Source organism: Numenius arquata, chromosome Z (assembly GCF_964106895.1).
Source record: "Numenius arquata chromosome Z, bNumArq3.hap1.1, whole genome shotgun sequence".
Classification (NCBI taxonomy): Eukaryota; Metazoa; Chordata; class Aves; order Charadriiformes; family Scolopacidae; genus Numenius; species Numenius arquata.
In genome coordinates, this window is record NC_133616.1 from 30,852,690 (window position 1) to 30,863,942 (window position 11,253).

At 41.7% G+C, this 11,253-nt stretch overlaps 1 protein-coding gene across 1 annotated transcript; it reads left to right on the top strand.

Moving 5' to 3' along the window:
* The first annotated feature begins 1,949 nt into the window (after positions 1 to 1,949).
* On the top strand, positions 1,950 to 10,469 carry CDC37L1 (cell division cycle 37 like 1, HSP90 cochaperone). The gene is made up of 7 exons (XM_074166518.1): positions 1,950 to 2,076; positions 3,474 to 3,755; positions 5,131 to 5,221; positions 7,340 to 7,455; positions 7,747 to 7,869; positions 8,769 to 8,924; positions 9,734 to 10,469. Exons 1-7 carry the CDS (start codon positions 1,972 to 1,974, stop codon positions 9,833 to 9,835), a joined length of 975 nt encoding a protein of 324 aa, XP_074022619.1. The 5' UTR covers positions 1,950 to 1,971; the 3' UTR covers positions 9,836 to 10,469.
* The last annotated feature ends 784 nt before the right edge of the window (positions 10,470 to 11,253 follow it).

The window sequence follows — 11,253 nt, forward strand, 5'->3', positions numbered from 1 at the left end:
TATAATGCATGTTTTACAAAGTATGTATAATGCATGTGTTTATACACAGCATGCTAAATCTCGGTCCACCTGATTTCTCAGTGCTGATTTCTCACCTTTTCAAAGCACATCTTCTCAGGAAACAAGAGAGGGAAAACAGGAGGAAGGCATTCTGTCTCTTTGTGTTGACCCAGGATGCACACACTGAGAAAAATGTCATGTTTCTCAGACAGAAACACACCAGGACAAGTAACCTTAGGAAAGAAAAAAATTTGTTCACATGAGACTCCTTGGTCCAGTCTTACACACACATCAATAGAAGCCTGCCAGACTGTCTCTCAGAGGGTACCCAGTAGGCCCTTGGCTTTATTACTGATAATCTCAAAAGGGTGCTAGATTAAGATCTATCATTGAGATTTCTCTCATTTTGCATTTTGGAATTTTCTTTTTTATCATTTCACGTAACAGGGACGGATTTCATAGACCTTAACATTACACACAACAGAACAGGTATCATTGGATACCTACAAGGAAATGAATGAGTGAAAACCACTATTTTTTTTCTTACATCTGATGACCTGTTACAAACAACATATTAGTATTATCCATTTGCAGAACAGCAGTAATGTCCATCATTAAATAAACATCACACAGCAAGAAGAACTCCACATTTAATCTAACCCTTTCCTTGCACACTCTAGCAGACTTTATGCTGGCAACTCCAAAGAACCAGTCAGTGCCTCCTGTTTGGAGGAAAAGCTACAGGGATGAGAAACTACAGCTACAAGGAGGGTGTGTTTTAATCTTCACAGGGATATTATCACTGCAAACATACGACCTCATTTTACATTAACTTCCATTTCCAGATGAGAACCAAGCTGTAAAAAACCAAACAGCTCCCCAGCTCTTAGAACTGAAGGTCTGTTCACAGATGTACATACAAAAATATTCAAACACAGTGCAGGTATATACATATAGAATCATAGAATGGTTTGAATTGGAAGGGACCTTAAGTCTCGTCTTGTTCCCACCCCCCTACCATGGGCATGGACACCTCCCACTGGACCAGGTTGCTCCAAGTCCCATCCAGCCTGGACTTGAACACTTCCAGGCAAAGGGGCATTTGCAACTTCTCTGGGCAGCCTGTACCAGTGCCTCACTACCCTCATAGTGAAGAATTTCTTCCCAATATCTAATCTAAATCTACCCTATGCCCACATACGCACACGGACAGTATATATGCGGGCGCACATCTGTTCATATACAGATTGTGGCATGGTGTGGCACTTCAGGGCCCCGGAATAACGGCGGTGACAAGCCTCCACACCCCTACCGGCTGCCTGGGCACCTCCACCCGCTCCTCCCTCCCTCCCTTCTTCCCCCCCTCCCCTCTTCCCCAGCCGCCCCGCTCTGCCCGCGGCCTCACCGCTTCCACCTGCAGCTCTACCACCACCTTCAGCGGCAGCCGGGCGGTGGGGCTGGGGCTGGGCTGGGCGGGGTGACGGCCCGGCCCGGCCCGGCCCGCGTTGCCACGGCGACGGTAGCGTCCGTCCCCCAACGGCCGCGGGGAGCGCGCCGGCTCCTGCGCACACACCGGGGGGGCATCCTCTTTATTGTTTTTAAACACACACACACATATATATATACACACACACACGTATAATTTGTCAGCGTCCTACAGTAGCCCCCAGAGTGGGGTCCGGCTCTCCGCCGGCATGGAAGAGGCCCGACACACGCGGCAGCGCCTCCACCGCCGTCCACGCCGCTGCGTGCTACCGGCGGCCGGGCCTGGGGGGGCGCTTCGGCGCTTCCCTCGCCCTTCCTCGGCGGCAGCGACGGGACAGGGCCGGAGGCGGGCCCAGCGCCCCGGCGCGGCGCGGCTCTAAAGGCGCAGGCCCCGGCCCGCCTCGCTTGCCGGAAGTGTTGCGCACTGCCTCACTTCCGGTGAGGTGTGTGAGCGCGGCGGGCGACGGGGGACGGCGCTCGGCGGGGATGGCGCTGTGGCTCCCGCGCTCCCGGGACGGCGGCCCTCCGTCGGAGGAGGACGAGGAGCGGGGGCGGGCTCCCGCCTCTCGTCAGCGCCTGCCGGAAGTGCAGGTACATCCGTGCCCCCCGACCCTTTACCCACCCCGGTACCTCCTGCCGCTTCCCGTCCCCCGGTGGCGCAGCTCCCCCCGCCCCCGGAGCCAGCCGTTGCCGCGGGGGCCCAGGAGGGACGTTAGTCACCGCGAAGGCCGGTGCGTCGTCGGGGCGGAGGGTGCGCGGAGGTGTCCGCATCCCTCCGGAGGCCGCTCCGCCGCCCTGGAGCACGCCAGGAGGGGCCCGATGCGCCGCCGAGGGAGGGGGGTGGGGAGTGTGTGTGTGTGTGTGTGTGTCTGTCTGTGCCTGGCGTCCGCCACCGCCCGTGAGTAACAGTTCCACGTTTGGCAAGTGATGTGGAAGGAGCTGGGCTGAAGTTGTCCTGGCACCGCGGTGTCTATAGGCGGTGCGTTTCTCTGTCGGCTAGGGCAACTCGGCGTGTTTAAAATACGTTGTCAGGAGTGGTGCGTGTCCTTGCCAGAAGCTGCCATTACCTTAGTTTCCCAAACAGGAGTTTTCATCTTGTTACTTTAAATAAATAAATAAATAAAAATGCTGCGATTTGCAAACAAAGTTGGCACAAGAACTTTGATGTACCTGCATTAAAGTTTCCTTTCAAATAATCTTTCACAACTTGTGTCGTCCTTCATGTCCCTCGGCCAGAGATTATCAGTACCACAACTTTCATAATGTGGCTCTGGAAGACTGAGGAACTATTGTGTATCGATGGGTTTTTTTCTCCACTCTCGGTGGGAAGGTATGACATGTGCTTTAGAGGATAACTTCTGAAGTTACTGAGTGTAAATTCCCAGCACACACACGGAATATAAGCCCTATTGCTTAAGAGGACACTTTTCCACCTATGAGTGGTGACCTCCTCAATAGATTTGAACAAAAGGACCATATGCTTGTGCTGAGCCTCATCCACTACATAGCTTAAATTCCATTTTCACTGTCAGTTCAAGGGAAAATGTTGGCCATCTGTTAAGTACTAATCCATATTGGAACGCAGGCAGCAGCAGTTACTTTACTGTTGTGATCTGACATCACAAAACTGATCCTTTCTTCTCAGAAGTATATATTCAGAGCATTCTCACACTTGGCTGTTGCTAGCACTGCAGGCCAAAGATAGCCAGCGGGGTTTCAGCTGTGTCAAAAATATTTTTACAGTCTAGAGGCTATTACTGATAGCAGTACGTGATCCATGATTTTGCAAATGCACTTAACAAAGTAAAGACAGTTTGAATTAGAAATCTCTAAAAACATCTAGTTGTACAAACCATGCTTCATCACTCCTGCAAATATAATGCTGCATATCTGCCTTTCAGGTGCATTATTTAGGCCTGTCTGCTCCTATACAAACTGTAAACTGTAAATTTTCCATCCATAAGTAGCATGTCTGATTTTCCTCACAGACATACAGCCAAGGGATTGAATTAGCCTGCCAAAAAGAAAGAGAGTTCGTGAAGCACTCTGTAGAATGCACGTGGAACCTAGCAGAAGCCCAGCAAAAACTTGGTAGCTTAGCACTGCATAATTCAGAATCCCGTGATCAGGAATCTGCTCAAGCAAAGACTGAAGCTGCAGAGTTGAGATGGAGGGAGGAAGAGTGGAGAAGAAAAGAAGAAGCTCTAAACCAGAGGGAAAGACAGAATCTATGGAACACAGATCTTGCTAGTAAGGAGGTATTTAATAAGGTAAGACCCATATCAGTGTGCATGAAAATAACTGTTAGCCTCTTTTTTTCATTCTACTTATTACTAGTCTTGAATGTGTTCTGTGTCCAGTACAGCACAAAACCACAGTGTATGTCAAGTGTTTTCTGTTTGTTTCATATCTCTGCCTCATGAAAGGGAGCAAGCTGCACTCATACGACAAATCATTTCCAGAAGTGCAGATCAGAATTTGCACTGGTGATCTAGGTGTTAGATATGAGCCAGCAATCTGCACTTGCAGCCCAGAAAGCCAACCGTATCCTGGGCTGCATCAAAAGAAGCGTGGCCAGCAGGTCGAGGGAGGTAATTCTGATCCTTTGCTCTGGTGAGATCCCACCTGGAGTTCTCCATCCAGCTCTGGGCCCTCCAACATAGAAAGGACATGGGCCTGTTGGAGTGCGTCCAGAGGAGGGCCATGAACATGATCAGAGGGCTGGAGCACCTCTCCTGTGAGGACAGGCTGAGAGAGCTGGTGGTGGTCAGCCTGGAGAAGAGAAGGGTCCGGGGAGACCTTATTGACCTTACTGTGGCCTTTTGCTACTTAAAGGGGGCTTATAAGAAAGATGGAAAAGAGATTTTTTTATAACGACCTGTAGTGATAGGACATGGGGCAATGGTTTTAATCTGAAAGAGAGTAGGTTTATATTGGATACAGGGAAGAATTTTTTTACAATGGGGGTGGTGAAAGCTGGAACAGGTTGTCCAGAAAATCTGTGGATGCCCCATCCCTGGAAACAATAGAGGTCAGCTTGGATGGGTTTTGAGCAATCTGATCTAGTGGAAGATGTCCCTGCCCGTGGCAGGGGTGGAGTGAAACTACATCATCTTTAGATGTCCCTTCCGGCCCAAACCACTCTGATTCTAAGTAATGCAAGTATTGCCAAATGTGCTGAACAATAGTTTCTTCACATGATGAGTGTGCTTTTCTACTGTACCAAATTCTTAAAATGTGAAACTGTTAGTTTGCCTCTAATAATGACTACTGTAATACAGATTATTTTGTACAAACTTTTTTTTAATAATAGAATATCAGCTTTGATTTCACAATTTAATTTGAAAAGCTAGCACATCTCCTAATTTAGCCACATCGAGGCTGCAATGTACATGATTTTCATTGTTGACAGATCAGTAAGTTCCTACATGAGGACAGAAGTTTCTCAGAGTTCTTTGGTCAGTAGACTATAATAAGACTTTAAAACTCTATTATGTGCTTTTTTAAGGAAAACCTTCTCAAGTATATGGCATGACTCTAAAATTAGAACATAGTCCTTTAAATAGCAACATATTAAAATATAATATGTATCACAAAAAGGTATGTCTCGAGTTTCTGTGATAGTACAATTTTTCTCTTCCTCAGAGTTTTATTAATCAAAAAAGAAAAGAAATAGAAGATGAAGATGTGTCTGAACCACGTATGCAAAAACACGAACAAAAGATTAGACACTTTGGTGAGTGTGCTGTTTGCAACATTTTGCAACTCAAACTCTGACATAATTTGTGTAGGTTTGCTTCTTATTGTACAGATGAATGCTAACAAATTAAAGACCTGGCTAACAGACTGCTTAGCTTTATTTTATCAGGACAGATAATAATTTCAAAGCGAAATAAGGTGTAAACTGTAGAAGCTTGTTAACTCCTGTGACCAATAAGAACTTAAATTTAAAAAAAATAAAAATGAGTACTTGAATGAGCTTAATCTCTGAAAACTAAAGCTCTAGCAACTTTTTCTGTTGTTCGGTGGGAAAAGGCAGGGACATGCATGGAAATATGTCATGTGTATAAAAGTGCATTGGGATTGTCCATAACTTGTCTCCTTTTAAAAATTGTTTTTCTGGTGGCTATTACGCTACAAAAGTAATGACTGATTAAAGGGAAATGTCTGTAAATGCCTACTGAAAGTATGGGTGCATAGAATTATGCACTTCTTAAAATTATATTTAATTATCCACTAGGTGTCACTTCAGCTCTGTCATAATTGTTGAACCCAATTAAGCAGAAGGCTGATCTTGTAAAGTAGTCTGGAATTTTGATGATTCTCTGAAGTGCTTTCCATTCTTAGTTATAGGCTGGTTTCAGGCTATGATAGAGTATAGCCATATTTGGAATTCCAGAACAATTGAGAACAAGACTGAGTTGGCAAAATTCAATTCTTTGTACAAACTCATTTTTACTAAGCTATTTGGCTTCTAAGGATCTTAAACTCTTTTTAAGGAAAGGGTTTCTAGCCCTGTTGGCCTTAGTAAGCCTTGCAAATACCAGGCTGAGCCACAACACTATCAGAGTGGGCAAATAGCAGTGACAGGCAGAGGTTCTCTCAAATACCTTAACTGCTGAGTGTAATGATAGCAGAATCAGAAGATGTCTCCCCTGCTGTGCATTTCAGCAGAAAAATAGTGTGTTTCTGGCAGGCTTCCTAGTTAAGAGTTGGGCAAAATTACTTTGTTGTCTAAATTCAGATTAAGCTGTTACAGAAACAACCTTATTGCAGAAGTTAATCAATTTTTTTCTTACCTCCTAAATTCAAAGCCATGTTGTTATTTGAATTCAAAATATGTAAGTCCGTTGTAAAAAGGGAGAGTACATTAATGCTCTTTTAAGTCTCTTGTTCTGTGCCAGCTGTTGCCGATGGGCAGTGTGGACTTCGCTAGCCATATTGCACGAGTCCTGTTTCTGGATCCTCCTCTGGCTTCCAAGCAATAAAGAACTTAACGCATGATAGCTCTCTTGAAAACAGCCAAAAGAAATATTAGCCATTGCTTTCTCGTTAGGCATTTGTTTGCTAGAATTAAGATTGCCTTAGGTCCTTACCACTGAATTATCTTTGGCCCAGTTATAATTATACGCTGATATATGGGTAAAGCTGTACATCTGGTACCTGTTGCCAGTAATGACTTGACGGTCAGCAATAAACAGACAATTTTAGGAAGTGGTCTGAGTATTGAGTTCTGATTTTTAAACTCAGCTCTTTACAGGAAGGTAGCTTCATGCTATCACAGTTCAGTCTTGTAGTTAAGTTTCCAGTACTGATGTGGCTTTGCTTTTTGAGATCAAGCTGTTCTGTAATTAAATTCAGATTTGCTAAAAACCTAGCAAATCACGTGTTAGAAGCACTTCTGGTTTTGACAGATTACACATTGTTTTCTTTGCATTTTTATTTGCAAACATTTAGAGGATTTGTGTTTGTCAGAATCACTGAATGTAAATCTCTATCCATAAACATTTTAAACTATTTGATGATGTAACTAATAGATACCTACACCGCTTTGTTAGCATATATGCTGATTAAAAATAACATCAACGATTCTAGAGATGCATTAAAATATAGGAAATTGTGACTGTTAAAATCTACTTTTAGTATTTCAAAGTCTGATTAACTTTCTGGCCATGCTCTTTTCAGCATTCCTTCGATGTATTAATAAAACCCCCAAATTTAGCTGCATGCTGTCATTCTAAGATTAGCGAGTTGCAAAGGTGTTGTATATACAGGGGCATTGATGCAAGTAACTTCCTTGCTGCATTAAATCATTTATCCATTTAGAATACCTTAAGTATGTTTCTCTTACTAGGTATGCTGAGCAGATGGGATGATAGTCAGAGATTTTTGTCTGATCACCCATATCTTGTATGTGAAGAAACATCTAGGTATCTCATGTTGTGGTGTTTTCATCTAGAAGCTGAACAGGTATGACAAAGACATTTAAATTGTTTGAAAGCATCCACTTTCCTGCTTGCAGTGTAGAAAAGCTGACCAACTTCATTAACCATTTAACTGTCCTTCCCACCCTCTCTCTACTTTACTGAAGAAAAACTATAGCACATTGTCACATGTATGTCTAGTTATAACTAATTATCAGTCCTCTTGCTTCTGTGAGCATCAGTTCTTAACTGGTTAGGAAGTAGAACAAAAGGAAATTAAGCTGAATTTTTGAAATATAAATTGTAACTTTAACCTTTTTTTTTTTTTTTTCCCCAGAAAAGAGCTCTGATGGAGCAAGTAGCACACCAAGCAGTTGCAATGCAATTTATTATAGAAATTGCTAGAAGCTGCAATGTGGATCCAAGAGGGTGTTTTCGTCTCTTTTTCCAAAAAGCCAAAGTAAGTCAACTTGGGTAATGATGGGAGAAACTCTTGATGCTGTACAAGGGACCAGTGTTGTAGAGAAGGTTTCTTTCTAACCATAAGAGGCTAAATATTTTATTGACTGACTTAGGCTTATGGGAAAATGTTTTCTTAGCAATTTGTTTCTAGACAGAGTATTTTGGTGTAATGCCAATTCTGAAAATTAAAGTTTAGTGGATTTTGGTTATCCCAGAGGGAAAGCAACATACAACAGAGGGACAAGAGGGGTATTATAGATAAGTAATAACTAAATAACAACAGCAGACACAGACCAGTTTCAGGACCGATTTTGTCTAATTACACCTGTGTTTTCAGAGGGTACCTGTGTATTGTCACAACTTTCCATTCCATCTGCAGATCACAGTCAGGCCCAACCGTGTCTCTTTCTCATTACTGAAACAGCAATCCAGAGCTATGCGGGAGAAATGCGGAAGACTGAAACTGTGGTTTGCTGTAGACTATGCAGTTATTCAAGACTCCGATGGCATTAAATACTGCCTAAAGGAGTTCATTTAAAGTGCGAGTCAGCTTGTGCTTTACTTTTGTCTAGAGTGCTACAATAATCACCTGTTCTTCTAAGGGTACTGGCTTCTGATTTGGAATAAGGGAAAGGCTAAAATTAGATTTATTTTTAGATGTCCTTAGATTAATCAATTACTTTGCTTCTACATATAAATACTACAGATTGTCTTAAAAAGAAATCTACCTGAAATTTCATTTTAAATTGACTAACATTAGTCTTGAGTTGTTCACAGTTGTTATGCCCAAAGGATATAACATGCCTCACTGTGTGGGTTTTTTTTCAGCACTGTGTATGCTTACAACTCAAAAGTAAATCTGGCTGAAGCGTGAGTATTTCATTTTTCTCTTTGCAGACAGGAGAAGGCTATTTTGAGGCTTTTAAAAATGAACTTGAGGCATTCAAGACAAGAGTGAGAATCTGGTCACAATCCCATGGTTTTCAAACTATGTTACTACACGATCTCAGTGTCAATCCTGGTCTTGTAGGAGAGCTGACATCTTTTTCACAGGTAGGTTTATTATTTCTAGAAATTAATTTAACTAAAGTAGGATTAGGTCCTGCCTTTAGAAGCTGTATCTTTCTGAAATATAGAGAGGATTCTTCCTAGAACTGCTAGTGCTCAGGGTATTATCAGTATGCAAGGTATATGTGGGCTTTCTTTTTAATTGCTGGAATTCAGAAAACCTCAGCATAAGGTCAAAAGCATGTGTTAGTTCAGTGCCCTTACGTTTTCATGCTTAAAGTAAACACTTGCTTCATAAAACTGATCAGATGCTAGAATTGTATTCACACATTTCTTTACCACAAACAGTGAAATGAGCTTTCAGTGTAAAATGACTGATCCTGCTCATGGGATCATTCAGGTAAGTCAAGTCTGAGGGAAGTCTCTTGTTATCTTAAAAGGAAACTGAGGGTGCTTAAGTCTTTTGTTATGGAATGAAGCAGCAATTTAAAAGATTACAAAAAATTAGGTATTAGGGAAGGACTCATAATTGAAACTACTTGTTTGAAGTAATTTGACTAAAGTACCTCTCAAGTCAGATCCAACAGCTGAATTTTAAGTAAATGTGCAGTCAAGTGCTAGAAATACTGAGACTAAATATAAGCTACACCAACAAATTTAGAGAATTCTTAACACAGTGAGATAATATTGGTTGATGAATTTTTCAGAGCTTATTTCCTTATTATTGCAAATTTGTCTCATCTTAAGATGGACAACACGAAGAGTCCAACTTAAGCAAAAATCTCTTTTATCTTTTTCTCCCTCCATATATACAGTTACGGAGAATTAAGCTGTCGATTTTTCATCTGTTGCAGAACACAGGGGATCTACGAGGTTCCATAAACACAGAAGACTGCAGTTTAAACTCTGTGATACAAAGAGATGAAGAAGAATCTAAAATGATGGACACAGTATAGTACTCTTAAGACTGAGGCCAAGTACTCTTTTTTTTTTGTCTTTTTTTTTCTTTTCAAAGAAACAAACATGGCTATTTTCTTGACACTTATTTTTCTGGGTACTGCACTTTATTTTTGGTGTCAGATTTTTTTTTGTTGTTTTTTTGATTTTAAGGGGGAAGGGATTTTGAAGGGTGGGTAATTCAAAAAAACTTTTAATATTGTTTGAAAATGTGCTGCTAGGTTTTTGGTTGTCCATGAAGAGCAGGGTTCTCATATTGCCGAATGTGAAACTGGATGTGTTTTCTGCTACTAACCTTGCCTTTCATGACTTTAGAAATTAAAGTATGAAAAAAAAAATCTGCACAAATACAATGTTTACAAGAAGTGGTAGATTCTTGGTGGAATCTGCTATTGTTTTACTACAGGTGTGGACATGTTTTACTCTATGAATATTGGAGGTCACAACTGTATTCATGCTATCTTGCTGACATTATAAGCTCTCAAATTTGGTTATCACTAATAGCAATAAATCATTATCTGGTATCAGTATTTCAAATCTGAATGGGATAGATTAAAACACTGGCTTTCTACCTCTACTAAGGGGATTTAAATGTTACATTGTGCTTTCATTAAACATGACTTGGTTTTGTCCTAAAACATAAGCAATGCTTGTCTACATCTGAGTGCTGGATTGTATGATTTCTGAGAGTCTGACTCTCTTCTTGTCCATAAGGCTAACTTCAGATTGTTTTTGTAAACCATTCTCATTATGGGGAGAAGTATTGGATGGAGGGAACTTGAGGTGCAAGGGTTAGGCTAAGACTTCAGTTTAAACAACAAGCTTTGTCACAGTTTATATAGGGTAAGGTGTCTTGCGGGGTTTGAAAGATATTTCATATGCTACTAATCTAAAGTGGGTTTCTGACATTGCCAACTCAAACAATTAAAAGTGGAAAATCATTAAAAGTTTCCTGTTTGATGAGTAGAAATCCAAATACTGTTTTTTGATAAGGCTTTCCACAGAGTCTCTGCAATCCAAAATTCTACTGTGCTTTTCTAACCTACTGCTATTACAGCAGTTCTGTTCTGTATAAATATATACTGCAGTTGGAAGACTCCAGTGAAGACCTCTCATATCTCAAATAATGGTACCGGTACACACACTCGGTCCTTTACTATATTGTTCTTACTGTACTTGAGGTCTGGAAGGTATCTAGATTTCAGCAGTTTACTGAACACAGTCTACCTTCAGTTGCTGATTCAGGCAAAAGCTGTGCTGAGATCCAGTAATTTTCAGTTTGGCTGTAGCAGAGATGGGGAAAAGTCTAAGTCTGCAGTATATACCAGAATGAGTATTGGTACAGCTGCAGCAGCAAAAGTAGGAACTCCAGATACACTGATAGAACTAGCTTTTCATGTGCCTTGTGTTCTCCAGT

Bases quoted from the DNA above. Each gene is read 5' to 3' on its own strand.
- CDC37L1 (XM_074166518.1), top strand. From the start codon at position 1,972: ATGGCGCTGTGGCTCCCGCGCTCCCGGGACGGCGGCCCTCCGTCGGAG. The intron at 7,456-7,746 runs GTATGACAAAGA...TTTTTTCCCCAG, and splicing joins TTCATCTAGAAGCTGAACAG to AAAAGAGCTCTGATGGAGCA. The intron at 8,925-9,733 runs GTAGGTTTATTA...CATCTGTTGCAG, and splicing joins AGCTGACATCTTTTTCACAG to AACACAGGGGATCTACGAGG.